Source organism: Rhinatrema bivittatum, chromosome 1 (genome assembly GCF_901001135.1).
Source record: "Rhinatrema bivittatum chromosome 1, aRhiBiv1.1, whole genome shotgun sequence".
Lineage (NCBI taxonomy): Eukaryota > Metazoa > Chordata > Amphibia > Gymnophiona > Rhinatrematidae > Rhinatrema > Rhinatrema bivittatum.
In genome coordinates, this window is record NC_042615.1 from 789,826,183 (window position 1) to 789,847,021 (window position 20,839).

A 20,839-nucleotide genomic window follows, 5' to 3' on the forward strand; every position below is an offset into this window, starting at 1 on the left:
TTTCTTAGAATCCTCTGATGAGGAATTTTGTCAAATGCCTTCTGAAAAATCAAATACACTACATCTGCCAGTTCACCTTTATCCACATGTTTATTAACCCCCTTCAAAAAAATGAAGCAGATTTGTTAGGCAAGACTTCCCTTGGGTAAGTCCATATTGACTGTGTTTCATTGTTATGATCTGGTTGTTTTGTGGGCCCTTGGTCGCAGCAAGAGATGGAACCTCTCACAGGGAGGAGCCCTGTGGGGACTTGCTGCGATAGGCTGGCTCTTATGGTACATACACAGGAGTCAAGCGAGACTTTATTGTACAGCCAATGATGGAAATAGCCCGAGGAATGGGCAGAGAGCCTCTGCACAGAGGAGAGTGTTCCCAGAGGAGTGGTCCCGTAGATATTCCGCAGTGTGATGCGCGGAGATGTATTCTCACCAATAGATGGTAACTGTAGATCCAGTAGTGGCTTGAGAGCGGGGTAAGCCGAGAATCCACACTAGATGGTAGGCCAGAGAGGTAGATCCGGTAGTGGTCTGCAGAGCGGGGTATGCTGTGAATCCACACTGTAGAAGGTGAGAGAGAGAGAGACAAGCTAGAAAGCTGGGGTACTCGCTTTGTAGTTGTAGGCTGAAGAAGAGAGGAACCTCCGAGGGGTGGAGGCCCAGGACGAGGCAAGGTCCCCGAGGAGCAGGTACCTGGGTCATCCGAGGTAGAGTACAGAGTGAAGGCGTCTGTAACATGAGCGAAATCAGCAGGAAGGGAATCCTTGCAAACTCATAGTTGGAATGGAAAATGGAGTTTAAATACCCAGAGGTAGTGACGTCTTGTGGAGGGAACACCCCCGATGTTCCTGCCATGACGTACATAAAAGGAGGGCCAGCGCGCGTGCTTTAGGTGATCCCAGAAGGAAAATGGCAAATGCAATCACCCTTGCTGGTCCGGAGATACCAGGTAGGTCGGCATGCAGAAGCGGAGGCAGCCATCTTGCCAACTGGAGCGGAGTAAGGCAAAAAAGAGGTGAGACAGAGAGGGTGCAGCCATCTGCGGCCGATGGGCGCAACATCATTAAACCATGTCTTTCTATATGCTCTATGATTTTGATCTTTAGAATAGTTTCCACTATTTTTCCAGGCACTGAAGTCAGGCTGACTGGTCTATAGTTACCCGGATCGCCCCTGGAGCCCTTTTTAAATATTGGGGTTACATTGGCCACCCTCCAGTCTTCAGGTACAATGGATGATTTTAACAATAGGTTACAAATTTTAACTAATAGATCAGAAATTTCATTTCTGAGTTCCTTCAGTACCCTAGGATGCATACCATCCGGTCCAGGTGATTTGCTACTCTTTAGTTTGTCAATCTGGCCTACTACATCTTCTCAGTTCACAGTGATTTGGTTCAGTTCGTCTGACTCATCGCCCTTGAAAACCAACTCCGGAATTGGTATCTCCCCAACATCCTCATTAGTAAACCCGGAAGCAAAGAATTCATTTAGAGTCTGCAATGGCCTTATCTTCCCTAAGAGCCCCTTTAACCCCTCTGTCATCTAATGGTCCAACCGACTCCCTCACAGGTTTCTTGCTTCAGATATATTTAAAAAACGTTTTTATTATGAGTTTTTGCCTCTATGGCCAACTTCATTTCAAATTCTCTCTTCGCCTGTCTTATCAATGTTTTATACTTAACTTGACAATGAAAACCTTGGAGGTATTTAAATGTCTCTGTCATAGCTACCCTATCCTGTCTTTCCTCTAGGGTATACATGTTTAGATCTGTAAATCTGTCCCCATTTTAGTAGCCACCCTCTGGACCGATTCCAACCAGTTTATATCCTTTGGATAGGTGGTCTCCAGAACTGAATATAGTATTCCAAACTGAGGTCTCACCATGGACTTATACTGGGACATTCTGATGACTGTTTTGCTCCCTGTCTTCCTTTTCCTGTTGCCTTATTTCCCTGTTTGGCCACCTTAAAATCATCAAATATGATCATCCCCAAATCCTTTGCCTCTTTCATGTTTGTCTTGACTAGATAGTATTTAATTTATTTATTTCAATTAAGTTCCATGGAGCAGGAAATGTCTTGTGTGTCTGTATAGTACTGCGTATATCTAGTAGCATTTTAGAAATGATAAATAGCAGTAACTTTAATCAGATCTTGCACATGCTGCTTTGAAAGGCCAGAAAAATATCCTGAGTGAGTCTCTGAGTGAGTAATCCTATGGTTAATTGGACATACCTCCAGTGGAGCATTTTATTGAGCTGATTTTCACTTTAATGCATCATTTAATAAAGTCTGTGGGATAACATGCTATGCCTGTGTAGATCAATGATGGTTGTAGGTCCAGACTGTTCACCAGGGAGAGCCTTGTCCTGGTTTGTAAGGTTAGCATTTAATTAAAGAAACTTGTAGATAAGCTACATAAGATATTTTGCACCTAAAACTTTGTTCTGTTATGACAGTAAAATAGATTCTCCTAAAATTCTTTCATAACTGATGATCTCAGAGTTTATTTTTCTGCATGTTTTCAGACAGTGATGCCATGAGGAAAGGGAAGAAGATTTTATTGTTTTCAAGAATAATATTGTGTCTTAAAACAGTATCAGTGACTAAATAGAATGAAAGGAAAACAATCCAAAGGTTTTTATCAAAAGTTTTTTAAAGTAATAGGAAAAAATTAAGGAGCCTGAAAAAAATTTCTGAATTGATAGGCTTGTTTTAGTGTTGTCTGATCTGGTTTCCTAAATTTGTTTTTGTATTTTGCAGTTAAATTTAATGTTATTGGCCTATAAATATTCATTTGATGCCAAATTAAATGCTTGTACTAAAGAAAAGAAAAGGAGTTTGAAAAAAATTAGTGAATTGAAATACATGTATGGGAATACAAAAATTTTCTCATTATATTCTTGAAAACATAAGCTTAGAAAGTAGTGCTTTGAACAAAAAGGGCTTCCTACTTATACAGTTTTACTTTAATGTTGTAGTTTGCAAATTTTTCTAAGGATAATCATGTTCACCAAGTTAGACACATGGTAATATGTCTAACTTGGACAGATTTTTCCAGAGATTTATGGAAAGGCTTTGAGGCATTTTATTGCTTACATTTGTTTAATATTCCCCTGCATCCAAACAATATGATCAGTGCGGATTACAAAGCAACATATACAGCTAAAATAAGAAAGGCGTAAAATATGCATTAAAACAGACATTAACAGTAAAACTTATTTATGATATATTTAAAAAAGGAAAATTGGTTCTTACCTGCTAATTGTCGTTCCTGTAGTACCAAGGATCAGTCCAGACTGTTGGGTTGTGTCTCCCAGTAGATGGAGTCAGAGAAAAAAGCTGAAAGGCACCCCCTCTTACACTGGTGTGCCACCTGCGATCCTTCAGTATTATCCATACCATAGCAGAATGAAATATATCATAACCTCAACATAAGAACCAATGGCTACATCAAACCACCTAATGAAATAACTGCATAACTTCTGGAACTTATGTACATGGAGGGAGTACTTCCATGTGCAACATGAATGCTGTCCACTTGAGAATATTCTGCAGAATGAAAACGATACCGAATGGGCTCTCCAGATTCCATGGGCGGGCGTCTGGACTGATTCTTGGTATTTCTTTATTTTTGTTCTACAGGAACAAAAATTAGCAGGTAAGAACCAATTTTCCTTTCTCTGTACGTACCAGGATCAGTCCAGACTGCTGGGATGTACCCAAGCTGCCCTAAATGGGATGGGACCTGGAGAGTCCCGCTCGAAGAACACTACTGCCAAAACAGTCACCATCCGGAGCATGGACGTCCAAACGGTAATGCTTAGCAAAAATGTGTAAAGATTTCCAAGTAGCCGCTCTGCAAATTTCCTGCGGCGAAACAAACTGACTTTCCGCCCAAGACGCCGCATGAGAACAGATTGAATGCACTTTCAAACCATCCGGTACTGCACGCCCAAGACATATATATGTCGAAGATAAGGTTCCCTTCAACCATCGGGCAATAGTGGCTTTAGTTGCCTTATGTCCTTTCTTAGGACCACTCCATAAGACAGGGGTCGGGAACCTTTTTGGCTGAGAGAGCCATGAACGCCACATATTTTAAAATGTAATTCCGTGAGAGCCATACTAACTACAACCCACCACCCTCCTGACTCCCCCAAGACCTAACAAATTAATTTACTACAACCCCCTACTCTCCTGACGCCCCCAAGACCTGCCAAATTAATTTACTACAACCCCCCCCCCCCCAAAGACCTGCCAAAAGTCCCTGGTGATCCAGCGGGGGTCCAGGGCTCGCAGACAAATCTTTAATAAAAAAGTAAAAATCTAACAAACCCCCCCACCCTCCTGAAGCCCCCCAAGACCTCCAAAATGTATTTACTACAACCCCCCACCCTCCTGACGCCCCTCCAAGACCTGCCAAAAGTCCCTGGTGGTCCAGCTGGGGTCCGGGAGTGATCTCCTGGACTTGGGCTGTCGGCTGCCAGTAGTCAAAATGGCACCGACGGCCCTTTCCCCTCACTATGTCACTGGGGTCGACCAATGGCGGCGGTAGCCCCTGTGACATAGTAAGGGCAAAGGGCCGTCGACGCCATTTTGATTACTGGCAGCCGACGGCCCTTTGCCCTTACTATGTCACAGGGGCTACTGCCGCCATTGGTCGACCCCAGTGACATAGTGAGGGCAAAGGGCTGTCGGCGCCATTTTGACTACTGGCAGCCGACAGCCCAAGCCCAGGAGATCGCTCCTGGATCCCCGCTGGACCACCAGGGACTTTTGGCAGGTCTTGGGAGGGTCAGGAGGGTGGGGGTTGTAGTAAATTAATTTTGGAGGTCTTGGGGGGCGTCAGGAGGGTGGGGGATTTTGTTAGATTTTTACTTTTTTATTAAAGATTTGTTTGCGAGCCAGATGCAGCCATCAAAAGAGCCATAGGTTCCTGACCCCTGCCATAAGACAAACAGATGATCAGACAAACGAAAAGCATTAGTGACCTCCAGATAGCGAAGCAGAATCCGCCGCACATCTAATCTTTACTGGTCGCAAGCCTGAGGCGAATTCCGATCCAAATCCGTGAAGGCAGGCGACTCCACGGTCTGATTCAAATGAAACTTCATAAGAACATAAGAAAATGCCATACTGGGTCAGACCAAGGGTCCATCAAGCCCAGCATCCTGTTTCCAACAGTGGCCAATCCAGGCCATAAGAACCACAATCTTAAGTAGAAAGGAGGGCACCGTCCTAAGGGACACCCCTGAATCCGAAATCCTGAAAAAAGGCTCCCTACAGGACAATGCTTGAAGCTTAGAGATGCGCTGTGCCAAAGTGATAGCCACCAGGAAAATCACCTTAAGTGTCAAGTCTTTCAAGGTGACCTGTTTCAAAGGCTCAAACGGAAGATCGCAAAAGCCACGGAGAACTAGATTCAAACTCCAAGAAGGACACACTGGACGAGCCGGAGGGTTCAAATGTTTAGCACCTCTCAGGAAATGCGTTACATCCAGTTGAGCCGCCAAGGATGTCCCGTCAATCTTTCCCCGCAAACATCCCAGGGCAGCTACTTTGAACCCTGAGAGAACTGCACGTTAAGCTTTTCTTCAGACCCTCTTGTAAGAACGCCAGAATATGGACAATTGATGCGCGTCGTGGGGACACATTCAACCCACTACACCAGGAATCGAAAACCTTCCAGACTCGAACATAGGTGAGCGAAGTAGACATTTTTCGCACCTGCAGAAGGGTGGAAATAACCAAATCTGTATAATCTTTCTTCCTCAACTGCCGCCTCTCATACACCAAGCCACTAGACAAAAGCGATCCACTTGATCGAAAAATACTGGACCTTGATGAAGAAGATTCGGTAGATGACCGAGCTGAAGAGAAGCATCCAATGCTAAGTTGATCACATCTGCAAACCACGGCCACCGTGGCCACTCCGGAGCCACAAGAATGACTGAGCCTGTGTGAGTCTCTATCCTTCGCAAGACCTTGCCCACCAATGGCCAGGGAGGAAAGATGTACAGCAGAATGTCGCGAGACCACGGCAGGACCAGAGCGTCAACACCTTCTTCCCCGTGTTCCCTCCTGCGACTGAAGAACCGAGCTGCCTTCACATTTCTCTGAGTCGCCATCAGGTCCAGGTGAGGAACACCCCACCGACGAGTCACAAGATGCATTGCCTCCTCGGAAAGTTCACACTCTCCAGGATCTAGATGCTGGCGACTGGGAAAATCTGCCTGAACGTTGTCGAGCCCAGCTATGTCAGAAACTGCTAGATGGATCAGATGGCGCTCCGCCCAGAGCATTAGCTGGTCAGCCTCCAATGTCACTGGACAACTTCTGGTTCCCCCCTGATGATTGATATAAGCCACCGTTGTCGCATTGTTGGACAACACTTGCACTGATCAATGGCTCACCAGGGGGAGGAAACTGCAAAATGCCAGACATACTGCCCTGGTTTCCAAGCGAGTTATGGACCGCCTGCTGCTCTGTCCATCGGCCCTGTGCTGCCCGCGATTGCAAACCACACCCCAGCCGGAGAGTCACGATCATCCACTGGGGCTCCTCCAGGTCCATCCTGCGCTGCACGTGGGCCGGAATCAACCACCAATGGAGACTGGACCTGGCAGGTTCAAAGAGCAGCAATTGGATCTGGAACTCTTTCGACTTCTGGTCCCAACAAGAAAATAACGCCCTCTGCCAGGGTCTCATATGAGCAAAGGCCCAAGGGACTAACTTTAGAGTAGACGCCATAGAACCAAGCACCTGCAAGTAATCCTAAACCCGGGGTAGCGGTAGAGATAACAGCCGCCGGATCTGTGCCGTTAACTTGTTTATTCGCTCCTGCGTGATAAAGACCTTGCAGACCGATGTGTCGAACCGAGCACCCAAGAAGTTCAGCACCTGGGTCGGGACTAATTGGCTATTGGCAAAATTGATGACCCAACCGAGGGATTGAAGCCAGTCCACTACCGACTGAACCGCTGCCCTGAAATGCTTCTCTGACTTTGCGCGGATGAGCCAATTGTCCAGATAGGGATGAACCAAAATCCCCTCCCGCCTGAAAGCTGCAGCTACTACCAACATTACTTTGGTGAAGACGCGGGGAGCTGTCACCAATCCGAAAGGGAGCGCCTGAAACTGATGCTTGCCCAGAATCATAAACCTGAGAAACCGCCGATACTGTTCGCAGATCCCTATGTGAAGTTACACTTCCATCAGGTCTAAAGAAGCCAAATATTCGCCAGAGTGGACGGCCGTAATGTCTGAGCGGAGAGTTTCTTGTGAAAACGGGGTACCCGAAACGCTTTGTTCACCTTCTTCAGATCCAAGATCGGACGGAAGAAGCCCTCCTCCTTGGGAAGCACGAAATATATGGAGTATCTGCCGGTCCTAAACTCCTCCGGCAGGACCGGGACAGTGGCTCCCAGCGCTTTCAACCGGCCCAGGGTTTGAGTCACCTCTGTCCGTTTTGCGTGGGCCCCGCAGGGCGACATCAAGAACAGGTCCTGCATCGGGCATGTAATATCCAAAGCGTAGCCGTCTTCGATGATGCTTAGAACCCATTGGTCCAACGTAATCTTGACCCACTCCTTGAAGAAGAGAGACAGGCGGCCGCCTATCACCGGAACAGAGGAGTGGGCCAGGACACCTTCATTGGCAGGGCTTGCCCCCAGAAGATCCCTCAGGACCCCCGTTGCAGAGAGGCCTGAGGCCACGAAAGGAATGAGACCAAGCCTGAGACCTCGTCAATTCTTCTTCATACTCGCAGGAGTATTGGAAAAGGAGTTCCTGCAAGTATGGAGAAGAATTGATAATACTAAAATAAAAGGGGTTCCAGCAAGTATGGAGAAGATTTGTTTTTTCTGAAATAAGAAAGGAGAGAAGATCCCAGCTACATCAGAGTAAGTGGAGGAACTTATTTAGGGATAATTAATAATATTGAATCTCCTGGAAGTTTAAAAGGTGCACTGTTGGTATTTTATGTTGGTGGGTGGAGTGTGTGTTGTATGAATGAAAGGATAATGTATTTATTTATTTTATTTATTTATTTAGTGTTTTTATATACCAGCATTCGTGATAAAGTTCACATCATGCTGGTTTACATTTAACAAGGGGTGTAAAATGAAAATAACATAGAACTGTAACAAGTGAGGAGAAACTCTGAAGTTACAATAAAACAGGGATGTTTAAAACTGGGAGAAGGAGAAAAAGGCGAAAGAAATTTAACAGAAGAGCAATTATTTACAATTGATTACAGTGTTCTAAGAATGTCTGACTGTGTGGTTGTCGGAGAATTAGGGATCAGTTGTTGTCTGGAAAGGCTTGCTTGAACAACCATGTCTTAAGCCTTTTTCTGAAAGTTAGCAGGCACAGTTCCTGTGGAAGATCCGGTGGGATGGAGTTCCATAGTGGTGATCCTGTAGCAGAGAAGGCCCGGTCTCTGAAGGTTATATGTTGAGTAGTTTTGGTGTGTGGTACTTGTAGAGAGTCTCTGTAACCCTCTCTGATGGGTCTGGTGGAGGTATGTTTTCTGAATGGGATTTGTAGGTTGAGTGGCACATGGTGATGGATGGCTTTGTAGATAGTGGTAATGGACTTATGTATGATTCTGAAGTGAATTGGCAGCCAGTGTAGGTCTTTGAGGATGGGAGATATGTGTTCTCTTCTCCTCATGTTTGTCAATATTCTGGCTGCCGTGTTTTGGACCATCTGAAGAGGTTTGGTGTGAGACTAGGGGAGACCTAATAAGATAGTTACAGTAGTCTATCTTAGAGAAGATTATTGCTTGCAGAACTGTTCTGTAATCGTGAAAGTGGAAGAGTGGTTTTATTCTTTTCAGGACATGAAGTTTATGAAAACAGTCCTTAGTTGTTTGGTTAATAAATGATTTTAGGTTTAAACGGTTATCAATAATAACTCCTAAGTTTCTTGCTTGTGAGATGTGAAGGTTGGCTGGTGGATTCGTAGTGATTTTGCTGTTTTCAGGGGATATAAGAAGGAGTTCACTTTTTGAGGAGTTTAGTATTAAGTTTAAGCTGGTAAGGAGGCAGTTGATTTCTGAAGGCAGTTTTCCCAAAATTCCAGTGTTTGTGTGATGGATTCTTTAAGGGGGATCACAATCTGGACATCATCGGCGTATAAGAAGTGTTTTAGGTTCAGTTTGGTTAACAGCTGGCAAAGTGGGGGTTATATTTTAAGAAAATGTCTTTTGAGTATCACTGGCATATCCATAAGATAAATATTTATATGAGCTGATGTGATGATAAATTTGTAATAACGTATTATGTGGATGTTTATATGAACAAATAAAGTTGTGAAACATTTAGTTATGTGAATTAATAGAGAGTTATATAAAAGATATATTTTAGATATTGTAATTATTGATTGTACACTTTAACAAATGATTGGTGTAGTTTCCCCTTTACATTTATAAAGAATCATACCAGAAATAGCCATTAAACCTAAAAATTGCTTGGTAAAGTGGAGGACAAATTATTCATATGCATATTAAAATCTTCAAATAAAATAACATTCTTAGGGGGTACTTTTCAAAAGGAGTTACGTGCATAAATTTAATTCCTATTGTAATTTTCAAAAGCCATTCACTCGAGTAAAGTACACATAAATAAGTAAATCCCATGGACAAATTCAATGGCATATATTGTAGCCATTTTCAAAAGCCCATTTATTTGCGTAAAATCCAGTTTTACTGCAGTAAATGCTTTTTAAAATAAGGCCCTTATTGTTTAATATCAATCTTAACAAGCCCTCTGAAAATTGTAACCTTAGGTTCACTTTTAAGGCTGGTGGTGCATAATCCAAGCAAAACTGTAAATTCATAATCTTAATTAACAAAGCATCCACCCTCTCATAAATAACCAAAAGAACCCTTTATACTGAAAATTTTGACTTATAAAAAATCAAAACCCCCCTCTCTGTTTCTCTTTTCTAGTCTGACCTTGAAAGGAGTGAGCTGTGTCATTAAATTTAATAATGGTATACTTATAGATGTGTGCCAAGATTCTGTAACATTTAACAGATAAAAATCATTCTCCTGTAACATATCAGCAGTTTCAATTTCCTTTTACCCAATCAACTGAGCCTTAAAATATCATAATGTTTCCTTAAATCATCATACACATTTTGTCCAGTAACTTCAGGGATAACCCACCCACCCCTATTAAAAAATAAAACCAGCCACAGTACCAATGCATTGCCAGCACAAGAAGCAACAGTAAACCCATCTACTAAATTTTAAAACATTACCACAAAATCACCTAATAATCTACCATATCCATAAGAGGCAGGTCCTTATGTGATGAATTGCCAAGCTGTGGCTCACTTATGTGCCACTCCTAATATGGTGAATGCTGGCGATGCTTGATGATGTCACTGTATGGTGGTGGTCCCACAGCTTTCTCATCCCTTGGAGCAATAGCAGGGCTTGAAAATCCCAAGGATGATAAGTCAAAGTGCAGCATGCAGACCTTGTCAACACGGCCTCCTCTCCACCGGATTCAAAATGCACTGTGCCTCTGGAATTTTGGGCCACCTCTAATATGGTGAATGCTGGTAATGACTGACGACATCACCATATGGGGCAGTGCCACAGCTCTTTCTGAACTTGACAGAACTTGAACAGTTTCATAAAGAAGAATGGTCAAATATTGACAAATCTGAGTGTGCAAAGTTGATGGAGACCTATCCCAACAGACTTGTAGCTATAATTGCTGCCAAAAGTGCCTTCACCAAGTATTGACTCAGCGGTAGGTGGATTTCAGTCTTGCTTATACGAATATGCTTTGTTCACCAATAAAACATTTTTGATCCTGAAAAGTGTGGAGTGTGGTTTGTTAATGAGTTGAAAAAAATCCTCATTTAAATGCATGCAAGTCTTACACACTGACATAACAAAATGTGAAAAATTTTCAAGAGAGTGTAGACTTTTTGTGGCTACTTTGTATATAATTTTGAAAAAAATATTTATTTATTTATTTATAGATTCTTTTATACCGCGGTACGTATAGACATACATCACCTCGGTTTACAGTGAAACAATAAATTAGCAACAGGCTTTACATGTAACAGTTTAAAAAACAGTAAAACATTTGACAGCAACAGGCTTTACAGAAACAAGGGTTTTAAAGATAATATGCATACATCATTAAATATCAAACAAAATATAAATAACCATGTATTCGCAGGAGCAAATTAACTGTCAGCAGCGAGACCAATGTCACATTGCATATTTCATTTTATTTATTTTTTTTTGTAGGACCTATGGATGGAATATGTTAACACTGAACAAATACATCATGAGTTTCAAGAAGCTATCGATTTTTGGAATCGGATTAAATTTGGGTCTCATGCAGCTTCCAGCAATTTATCTGTCTCCTCAGACTTCACTAATCCTTTGGCAGGTAAACAGTATTTTGTAATGCAGATTTAATTGCACATAATTAGCATTAACAGCAAGCTACAATTAGTGCTTCATTATGCCATGTTATACATAGATTGTTACACAGTAGTTTGCATTGCTTATTGCAATGATCAGTGACTTAATATTACTTAGACATTAGGGGTGAGGAAAATTGTAGGATTGCTTTGGATATTTTACTGTTTTAGAATATAGTGATGGCCTTAAAGATTTTGCAGAAGACACGTCTAACAAGATGCTTCAGAAATCATAATCATCATAAAATATGTTGAGCACCATTTCATTTGTGCAATGAAAGTCTATAAGTTGTGATTTCTTTCATTATGTATATATTATGCAAAGCTTTTTTGTCTGATGGAGTGGTAAATCGATGAGTTTTAGAAGAATTATTGACTAAGAAAGCCAGATAGAAATATGTATCTTGTTGAGGGCCAGAAGCACACGATGATAAACTGAGTTAGCCAAAGTCAGAGTTTGTGGCAGAGGCATTCTTGAACTCAAATTCCAAAACTGACACCATCTAATGTAACGTTCTGCTTCTCTCCTTGATGATTATATACCATAATCACATTTGCTAACCTGAAGACTCACAGGCCTGTATGTGCACTGCATTGTGTCTATACCCTAGCCTTCCTGAGTGAGAATTACAGGCCCTACAATTGTAGCTGTATTCCAAGAGAGCCAGCTTATGTGCTATCATGGAGCATACATTTTTGGGGAAAAGCCAACTGTGCTAGAAATATTCAGTTAAATGCAGTTCCTCTAGAAGAGAGGATCCCAAACCTATCCTCAGGATGCATGCAGATTTGATCTCATGCATATCCATTGTGGATATCCTGAAAACCTGACTGGCTGAGAGTCCTTCAGGACAGGTTTTGGAACCACTGCTCTCTAGAACTCTTATTTAGAAATAAGAACATAAGAAAATGCCATACTGGGTCAGACCAAGGGTCCATCAAGCCCAGCATCCTGTTTCCAACAGTGGCTAATCCAGGCCATAAGAACCTGGCAAGTACCCAAAAACTAAGTCTATTCCATGTTACCATTGCTAATGGAGGTGGCTATTTTCGCAAAGCTGGACTATTGTAACACCATCTTGCTTGGTCTCCCTTCATCACACACCAAACCACTGCAAATGGTCCAAAATGCCTCCGCCCGGATACTCACTAACACCAGGAGAAGAGAACACATAACCCCTATCCTGATAGGCCTCCACTGGCTGCCCATCCACTTCAGAATAATCTACAAGGCCATTCTCACCATTTTCAAAAACATCCATCAATTAGCCCCAATTGATCTCCATATCCCACTACGATTACACAACTCAACAAGACCGACAAGAGAAGCTTACAAAGGAACACTTCAAGTACCTCCAGCCAAAACTACCAGACACATCACGCTTAGAGATCGGGCCTTCTCCACAGCCGGTCCAACTTTATGGAACTCCATTCCCCCAGATCTTAGAATGGAACCCAGCATCTCAATCTTCAAGAAAAGACTCAAGATGTGGCTGTTCACACAAGCCTTTCCTAACTCCAACATTATTTAACTTCCATCAATCAACACACTTCGCTAGTATTAGCATTAATAGCCTCCTCTTACAATGTTGTTATATTTATATAATTATCTGATCTACATTTCCCTTCTTACTCCAAGTTATTGATTTCCTTGTTACATGTAACTGCTTTTCTGCACTATTGTTCAAATTGTAAAGTTTATTATAATCGCACCCCTGTTTCTTGTGAACCAGCATGATGGGACTATCGTCTTGAATGTTGGTATATAAAAAAACTTAAATAAATAAATAAATATTCTCTAAGTGAACTTAATAGCAGGTAATGGACTTCTCCTCCAAGAACTTATCCAATCTTTTTTTAAACACAGCTATACTAACTGCACTAACCACATCCTCTGGCAACAAATTCCAGAGTTTAATTGTGCGTTGAGTAAAAAAGAACTTTCTCCGATTAGTTTTAAATGTGCCCCATGCTAACTTCATGGAGTGCCCCCTAGTCTTTCTACTATCCAAAAGAATAAATAACCGATTCACATCTACCCGTTCTAGACCTCTCACGATTTTAAACATCTCTATCATATCCCCCCCTCAGTCGTCTCTTCTCCAAGCTGAAAAGTCCTAACCTCTTTAGTCTTTCCTCATAGGGGAGCTGTTCCATTCCCCTTATCATTTTGGTAGCCCTTCTCTGTACCTTCTCCATCGCAATTATATCTTTTTTGAGATGCGGTGACCAGAATTGTACTCAGTATTCAAGGTACGGTCTCATCATGGAGCGATACAGAGGCATTATGACATTTTCCGTTTTATTCACCATTCCCTTTCTAATAATTCCCAACATTCTGTTTGCTTTTTTGACTGCCGCAGCACACTGAACCGACGATTTCAATGTGTTATCCACTATGACGCCTAGATCTCTTTCTTGGGTTGTAGCACCTAATATGGAACCCAACATTGTGTAATTATAGCATGGGTTATTTTTCCCTATATGCATCACCTTGCACTTATCCACATTAAATTTTATCTGCCATTTGGATGCCCAATTTTCCAGTCTCACAAGGTCTTCCTGCAATTTATCACAATCTGCTTGTGATTTAACTACTCTGAACAATTTTGTATCATCTGCAAATTTGATTATCTCACTTGTCGTATTTCTTTCCAGATCATTTATAAATATATTGAAAAGTAAGGTTCCCAATGCAGATGCCTGAGGCACTCCACTGTCCACTCCCTTCCACTGAGAAAATTGACCATTTAATCCTACTCTCTGTTTCCTGTCTTTTAGCCAGTTTGCAATCCACGAAAGGACATCGCCACCTATCCCATGACGTTTTACTTTTCCTAGAAGCCTCTCATGAGGAACTTTGTCAAGCGCCTTCTGAAAATCCAAGTATACTACATATACCGGATTACCTTTATCCACATGTTTATTAACTCCTTCAAAAAAGTGAAGCAGATTTGTGAGGCAAGACTTGCCCTGGGTAAAGCCATGCTGACTTTGTTCCATTAAACCATGTCTTTCTATATGTTCTGTGATTTTGATGTTTAGAACACTTTCCACTATTTTTCCTGGCACTGAAGTCAGGCTAACCAGTCTGTAGTTTCTCGGATCGCCCCTGGAGCCCTTTTTAAATATTAGGGTTACATTTGCTATCCTCCAGTCTTCAGGTACAATGGATGATTTTAATGATAGGTTACAAATTTTTACTAATAGGTCTGAAATTTCATTTTTTAGTTCCTTCAGAACTCTGGGGTTTATACCATCTGGTCCAGGTGATTTACTACTCTTCAGTTTGTCAATCAGGCCTACCACATCTTCTAGGCTCACCGTGATTTGATTCAGTCCATCTGAATCATTACCCATGAAAACCTTCTCCATTACGGGTACCTCCGCAACATCCTCTTCAGGAAACACCGAAGCAAAGAAATCATTTAATCTTTCCGCGATGGCCTTATCTTCTCTAAGTGCCCTTTTAACCCCTCGATCATCTAACGGTCCAACTGACTCCCTCACAGGCTTTCTGCTTCAGATATATTTAAAAACGTTTTTACTGTGAGTTTTTGCCTCTACAGCCAACTTCTTTTCAAATTCTCTCTTAGCCTGTCTTTTCAATGTCTTACATTTAACTTGCCAACGTTTATGCTTTATCCTATTTTCTTCTGTTGGATCCTTCTTCCAACTTTTGAATGAAGATCTTTTGGCTAAAATAGCTTCTTTCACCTCCCCTTTTAACCATGCCAGTAATCGTTTTGCCTTCTTTCCACCTTTCTTAATGTGTGGAATACATCTGGACTGTGCTTCTAGAATGGTATTTTTTAACAATGACCATGCCTCTTGGACATTTTTTACTTTTGTAGCTGCTCCTTTCAGTTTTTTCTAACAATTTTTCTCATTTTATCAAAGTTTCCCTTTTGAAAGTTTAGCACGAGAACCTTGGATTTGCACACTGTTCCTCTTCCAGTCATTAAATCAAATTTGATCATATTATGATCACAATTGCCAATCGGCCCCCACCACCGTTACCTCTCTCACCAAGTCCTGTGCTCCACTGAGAATTAGATCTAAAATTGCTCCCTTTCTCGTCGGTTCCTGAACCAATTGCTCCATAAAGCTATCATTTATTTCATCCAAGAACGTTATCTCTCTAGCATGTCCTGATGATACATTTACCCAGTCAATATTGGGGTAATTGAAGTCTCCCATTATTACCGCTCTACCAATTTGGTTAGCTTCCCTAATTTCTCTTAGCATTTCACTGTCCGTCTCACCATCTTGACCAGGTGGACGGTAGTATACCCCTATCACTATAGTCTTCCCTGACACACAAGGGATTTCTACCCATAAAGATTCAATTTTGTATTTAGTCTCATGCAGGATGTTTATCCTGTTGGACTCTATGCCATCCCGGACATAAAGCACCACACCTCCTCCCGAGTGCTCCTCTCTGTCATTGCGATATAATTTGTACCCCGGTATACGACTGTCCCATTGGTTATCCTTTTTCCACCATGTCTCTGAGATGCCAATTAAGTCTATGTCATCATTCACTGCTAATCTATTATCAATAGGCACCAATACAATTTAAGAGGATCCTTAAAATACTATGAAAACCTCAAAACAGATCCTTCATGATACTTATATAACTGTTCTTTGTTCAACTCCCAGATCCTCATGTAAGAGTGCAAAGGGTTAACTATTAACAGAACAATTTGACAAAAAAATTTATTTTTGTCAAATTGTTCTGTTAATAGTTAACCCTTTGCACTCTTACATGAGGATCTGGGAGTTGAACAAAGAACAGTTATATAAGTATCATGAAGGATCATTCACTGCTATACATTCTAATTCTCCCATCTTACTTCTTAGACTTCTGGCATTAGCATACAAACATTTCAAAGTTTGTTTTTTGTTTGTATTTTCATTCTGCTTTTTAATTGATAGGGATAAATTAGAATTTTTTAGCTCAGGTGAGTTTTTAGTTACAGGCACTTGGACTATTTTTCTAATTATTGGAACCTCACTGTCGGGATGCCCTAATTCTAATGCATCATTAGTATCCTTTGAAGATACCTCTCTCCGAACCATGCACTGCTGAGCGACTGTCGGCTTTCCCCTTTGTTCTAGTTTAAAAGCTGCTCTATCTCCTTTTTAAAGGTTAGCGCCAGCAGTCTGGTTCCACCCTGGTTAAGGTGGAGCCCATCCCTTTGGAAGAGACTCCCCCTTCCCCAAAAGGTTCCCCAGTTCCTAACAAAACTGAATCCCTCTTCCTTGCACCATCGTCTCATCCACGCATTGAGACTCCGGAGCTCTGCCTGCCTCTGGTGACCTGCGCGTGGAACAGGGAGCATTTCAGAGAATGCTACCCTGGAGGTTCTGGATTTAAGCTTTCTACCTAAGAGCCTAAATTTGGCTTCCAGAACCTCCCTCCCACATTTTCCTATGTCGTTGGTGCCCACATGTACCACGATAGCCGGCTCCTCCCCAGCACTGTCTAAAATCCTATCTAGGTGACGCGTGAGGTCCGCCACCTTCGCACCAGGTAGGCATGTGTTACCAGGTGATCCTCACGCCCACCAGCCACCCAGCTATCTATATTCCTAATGATTGAATCACCAACTACGATGGCCGACCTAACCCTTCCCTCCTGGGCAGTAGGCCTTGGGGAGATATCCTCAGTGCAAAAGGACAATGCATCACCTGGAGAGTAGGTCCTTGCTACAGGATCCTTTCTTGCTGCACCTGGTTGGTGCTGTCCCATCATGAGACCACCTTCCTCCAAGGCAGCACCAGGGCTGCCAGTCTGAAGTTGGGACTTGACTACTATGTCCCTGAAGGTCTCATCTATATACCTCTCTGTCTGCCTCAGCTCCTCCAGGTCTGCCACTCTAGCCTCCAGAGATTGGACTCGTTCTCTTAGAGCCAGGAGCTCTTTGCATCGCATGCACATGTACAACTTCTCACCGGTGGGTAAAAAATCATACATGTGACATTCTATGCAAAAGACTGGGAAGCCCCCCTCTTGCTGCTGGACTGCTGCCTTCATCTCAATTTTGATCAGTTCTTAGTTAAGTTTTAGGTTGCTATGGGAGTAGGAATGTGTCTAACGTCCTTTAAATGTATTAGTGAATTCACTATGTGTCTGGTAGTGGCCTACTGGGGTTTGATCGAATTCTCAAAAAATAAATATATTGCTTGAAATCTTTTGTGCAATAGTTCTAATAGTTTTAGTGGTAATTTCATTACTTTATCCAAGTGGTAATCATGAAATGCTGCTGGGAATTTTTATTTGGTAAAATTTGTGTGTTCTTAGCAGTAAAGCTGTGTTGAGCTTTGGTGACCCTTAGTCAGAGCCATAGCTAGCCTATGGCCGATAAGGCCTTGGCCATAGGAGCCATCTATCAAGGGGCACTATCTGTCTCACAGTTTGGCTAAAGAACTGTTTCCCCTCCACCCGAAACAGTTTTTGGACAAGAACTGCTGTGCCTGCTTCTGGTGTCCTTTCTTCCATCAGGGTTGTCCATGAAAGGTGGGCTGTGTGGGGGTGGGGTGGGGGAGGTCCAAATTGGGAGAAACAAAAATCACCAATGGTGCCCAACTCAAAAGGAAGCCTCGCAGCCCCTCCTTTTGTCCGTGATCAGAAGTGGTCCATTCGGCCAAAAGAAGAAACATAAGCCTCCCTCGGCCTCGAAGTCAGAAGGTGCAGGCTGAGCCCTTGGAGTTGCCACAAGCAGCATCAGCCTTTCACACTCTCTGTCCCAGTAGTCAGAAGAAGCACGGCCGTGGAGCCACAGCTACCAGCAATGGCCTCCCAACCCTGCAGTCAAGAGGAGCGTGGCCCACGAGGCTGAAAGGAACAGCATCAGCCTTCCACTCCTCTCCCCACTCCGGCAGTCGGAAGAAACATGGCCGTAGAGCCACAAGAAGCAGCATTTCCTCCCAACCCCCTTTTCCTCCTCAGCAGTCAGAAGGAACGTGGCCAGCATATTTGCAAGCAGAATCGGCCTCCTCAACCCTCCACCTCTCAGCAGTTAAGAGGAGAATGACCCGTTGGGTGGAAAGAAGCAGCATCGGCGTCCCCCCTCTCCCTCGCCACAGTTTTGAGCTGGAGTAGCAGGATCAAAAACTAGAAGCAAGAGGAAGAGTCTAGTGACTGTCCGAGCTGAAGGAGGAGGCTGCTATCGTCCCTTGTTTTTACAGACTGGGAAACGAGTGAAAGCATGAGAGACAGGTGTGTGTGTGTGTGTGTGTGTATGAGAGAGATGGAGCATGTGAGACAGAAGGAATGTGCATATAATATGACTGAGTATGAGAGACAGAGTGTGTGTGTGTGTGTGAGTGAGTGCATATGATTCAGCATGAGAGTCAGTGTGTGTGTATATGATTGAACATGAGACAGCGGTATGTGTATTACTGAGCATGAGACAGCGGTATGTGTATGATTTAGTATAAGAGAGCAGGTGTGTATATGATTGAACATGAGACAGATCATGTATGTGTGTATGATTGAGCATGAGAGACCATCATACATGGGTGTATATGACTGAGCATGAGAAACAGAGCGTGTAAGTATTTGTTTGTGTGTGCGTGTATAATTCAACATGTGTGTATATTTATGATTTAGCATTTGAATCTGTGTATGACTAAGCATGGGAGAGAGAGCAGGAACTTTGTGTGCAACAATCTCTCCCGGCTAATCCATGACAATCTCAGGGCATCTAGAAATCAAAAGTTCCCAGGTTTGGAATGTGGGGGATTTTTAAATATCTTCATTAGTTTTAATCTATTGGGTGTTGTTTTGGTGATGTTTCTAATGATTTGGAATATTTTATGGCCATTTGGAATATGTTTAGATGAGTTTTCAATTATTGGATGTTCATCAGTTGCTTTGAAATATTTATTCTTTTTATTAGTATTGTTAATGGCTTATATTTCTTGATTTTATATGTTTGAGGAATGTAATTCTGATTTTCCATAGTTGCACTGCATACAGTCTGGCTTGCTGTGATGTTCAATTTTTGTCTGCTCATTTCTATTTATGGTTTCTTTATTCTGTATTTGATGAGTGTTACGATTCTACCTTGGCAGCCTCTCATCTCTTTTTTTTTTTTCCTTTTTCCCCGCGGCCCGGAGACCGCCGACGTCTTCTCATGCGCAGCTGGAGCCACCCCCTGCATAGCCCTTGCGGCCAGGAGGCCGCCAATGGCGTTCTTCGCGGCTCGGAGGCTGCCGACCTTCTTACAGCCGTGCCGCGGCAGGGTATCGCCGTTGCTCCCCATGCGGTCCGGAGACTGCCACTTTCCTGCACTACTCAGCGGCAGGGAGCCGCCCGGGTGTTGCCTTTGCGGCCTGGAGGCTGCCAACGTTACTTTGTCCTCTCCGTGGGGAGGGGCCTTCATTCTCGGCCTTGCCTCCGAGAGCTGTCTCCAGTGTCCTCTTCGCGGCAGAAAGCCGCCTCCCACCCTCTGGCTTGGTTTGCTGCCTAGCTCTGCTCCTGCGCTCAGTGGCAGGGATGCCGCTCTCCAAGGTCCACTTCTTCCTTAGGTGTGGGGCTGTGCCTCCTCTCTATTCTTAAAGGGCCAGCATGGGTGTGGTTCTCCTGTGATGTCATCATGGGAGTCTCTTCTGCCCTATAAAAAGGGCCTGTCTCCATTGCTTCATTGCCTTCGCAAGGTGTCAGTCCTCCTTAGGACTTCTCTTCATCCTGCTTCTCGTTGGCACTCTATTCCATGTTGGAATTCTATGTCTTCGTCTTCGTTAAGGTCTCTCGTCTGATCCTGTGTCTTGTTCGTCCAGTTCCTGATGTTTCGTCCTTCAGAGTTCCTGAAGTCCTGATGTCCTTTCCTTTGGACCTCTTCACCTCCTGATCTTCTTTTATCCAGATGTCCTTTGCTTCGGCAGCGTAAGCCTCCAGAAGATTCCAGCTTTTAACCCTTCGAGCATCAGGTTCCATACTCCGTGTTTGCTCGAGCCACGCACTGAGCCTTTTTCTCAGCGTCCCTGGGATCCTGAGGTTCTTCTCCTTATCCTGTATCCTTTCTGGGTCTTCGGAGCCTCTTGCGTTTGCCTTGCCCACATGAATGAACTCTGCTTAAACCTGTACCATATCTGCATGATCTGTGCCTTGCATTGGCTGGCTGTGGAGGGCACGCCTCGGTGCAGACCTCGTCAGAGTCTTCGTCGTGGAACCTCCAAGTAACCTGAGTTGGGAACCACCAGCGTGGTCCGTGACCTGCCTTGATTGGCTGTGTAGGGCACGTGGTGTGGCAGTACCTATTCAGAACTCTTGATTTGTGACTCCGTCTGAGTCCTTCAAGTACCTTGGAATACCGTCTCAGTTCTTCAAGCAACCTGAGTCTCGTCTCAGTTCTTCAAGTAACTTGAGCGCTA

The 20,839-nt window shown here is 43.3% G+C and overlaps 1 protein-coding gene across 1 annotated transcript in view; it reads left to right on the top strand.

Moving 5' to 3' along the window:
• The window catches only part of EPG5 (ectopic P-granules autophagy protein 5 homolog), a 335,394-nt gene that overhangs the window by 168,827 nt on the left and 145,728 nt on the right, over window positions 1–20,839 (top strand). The window contains exon 25 of the mRNA XM_029580866.1: window positions 11,277–11,421. Within this exon, the coding sequence (XP_029436726.1) occupies window positions 11,277–11,421 (145 nt within the window). The remainder of the gene's footprint in view (window positions 1–11,276; window positions 11,422–20,839) is intronic.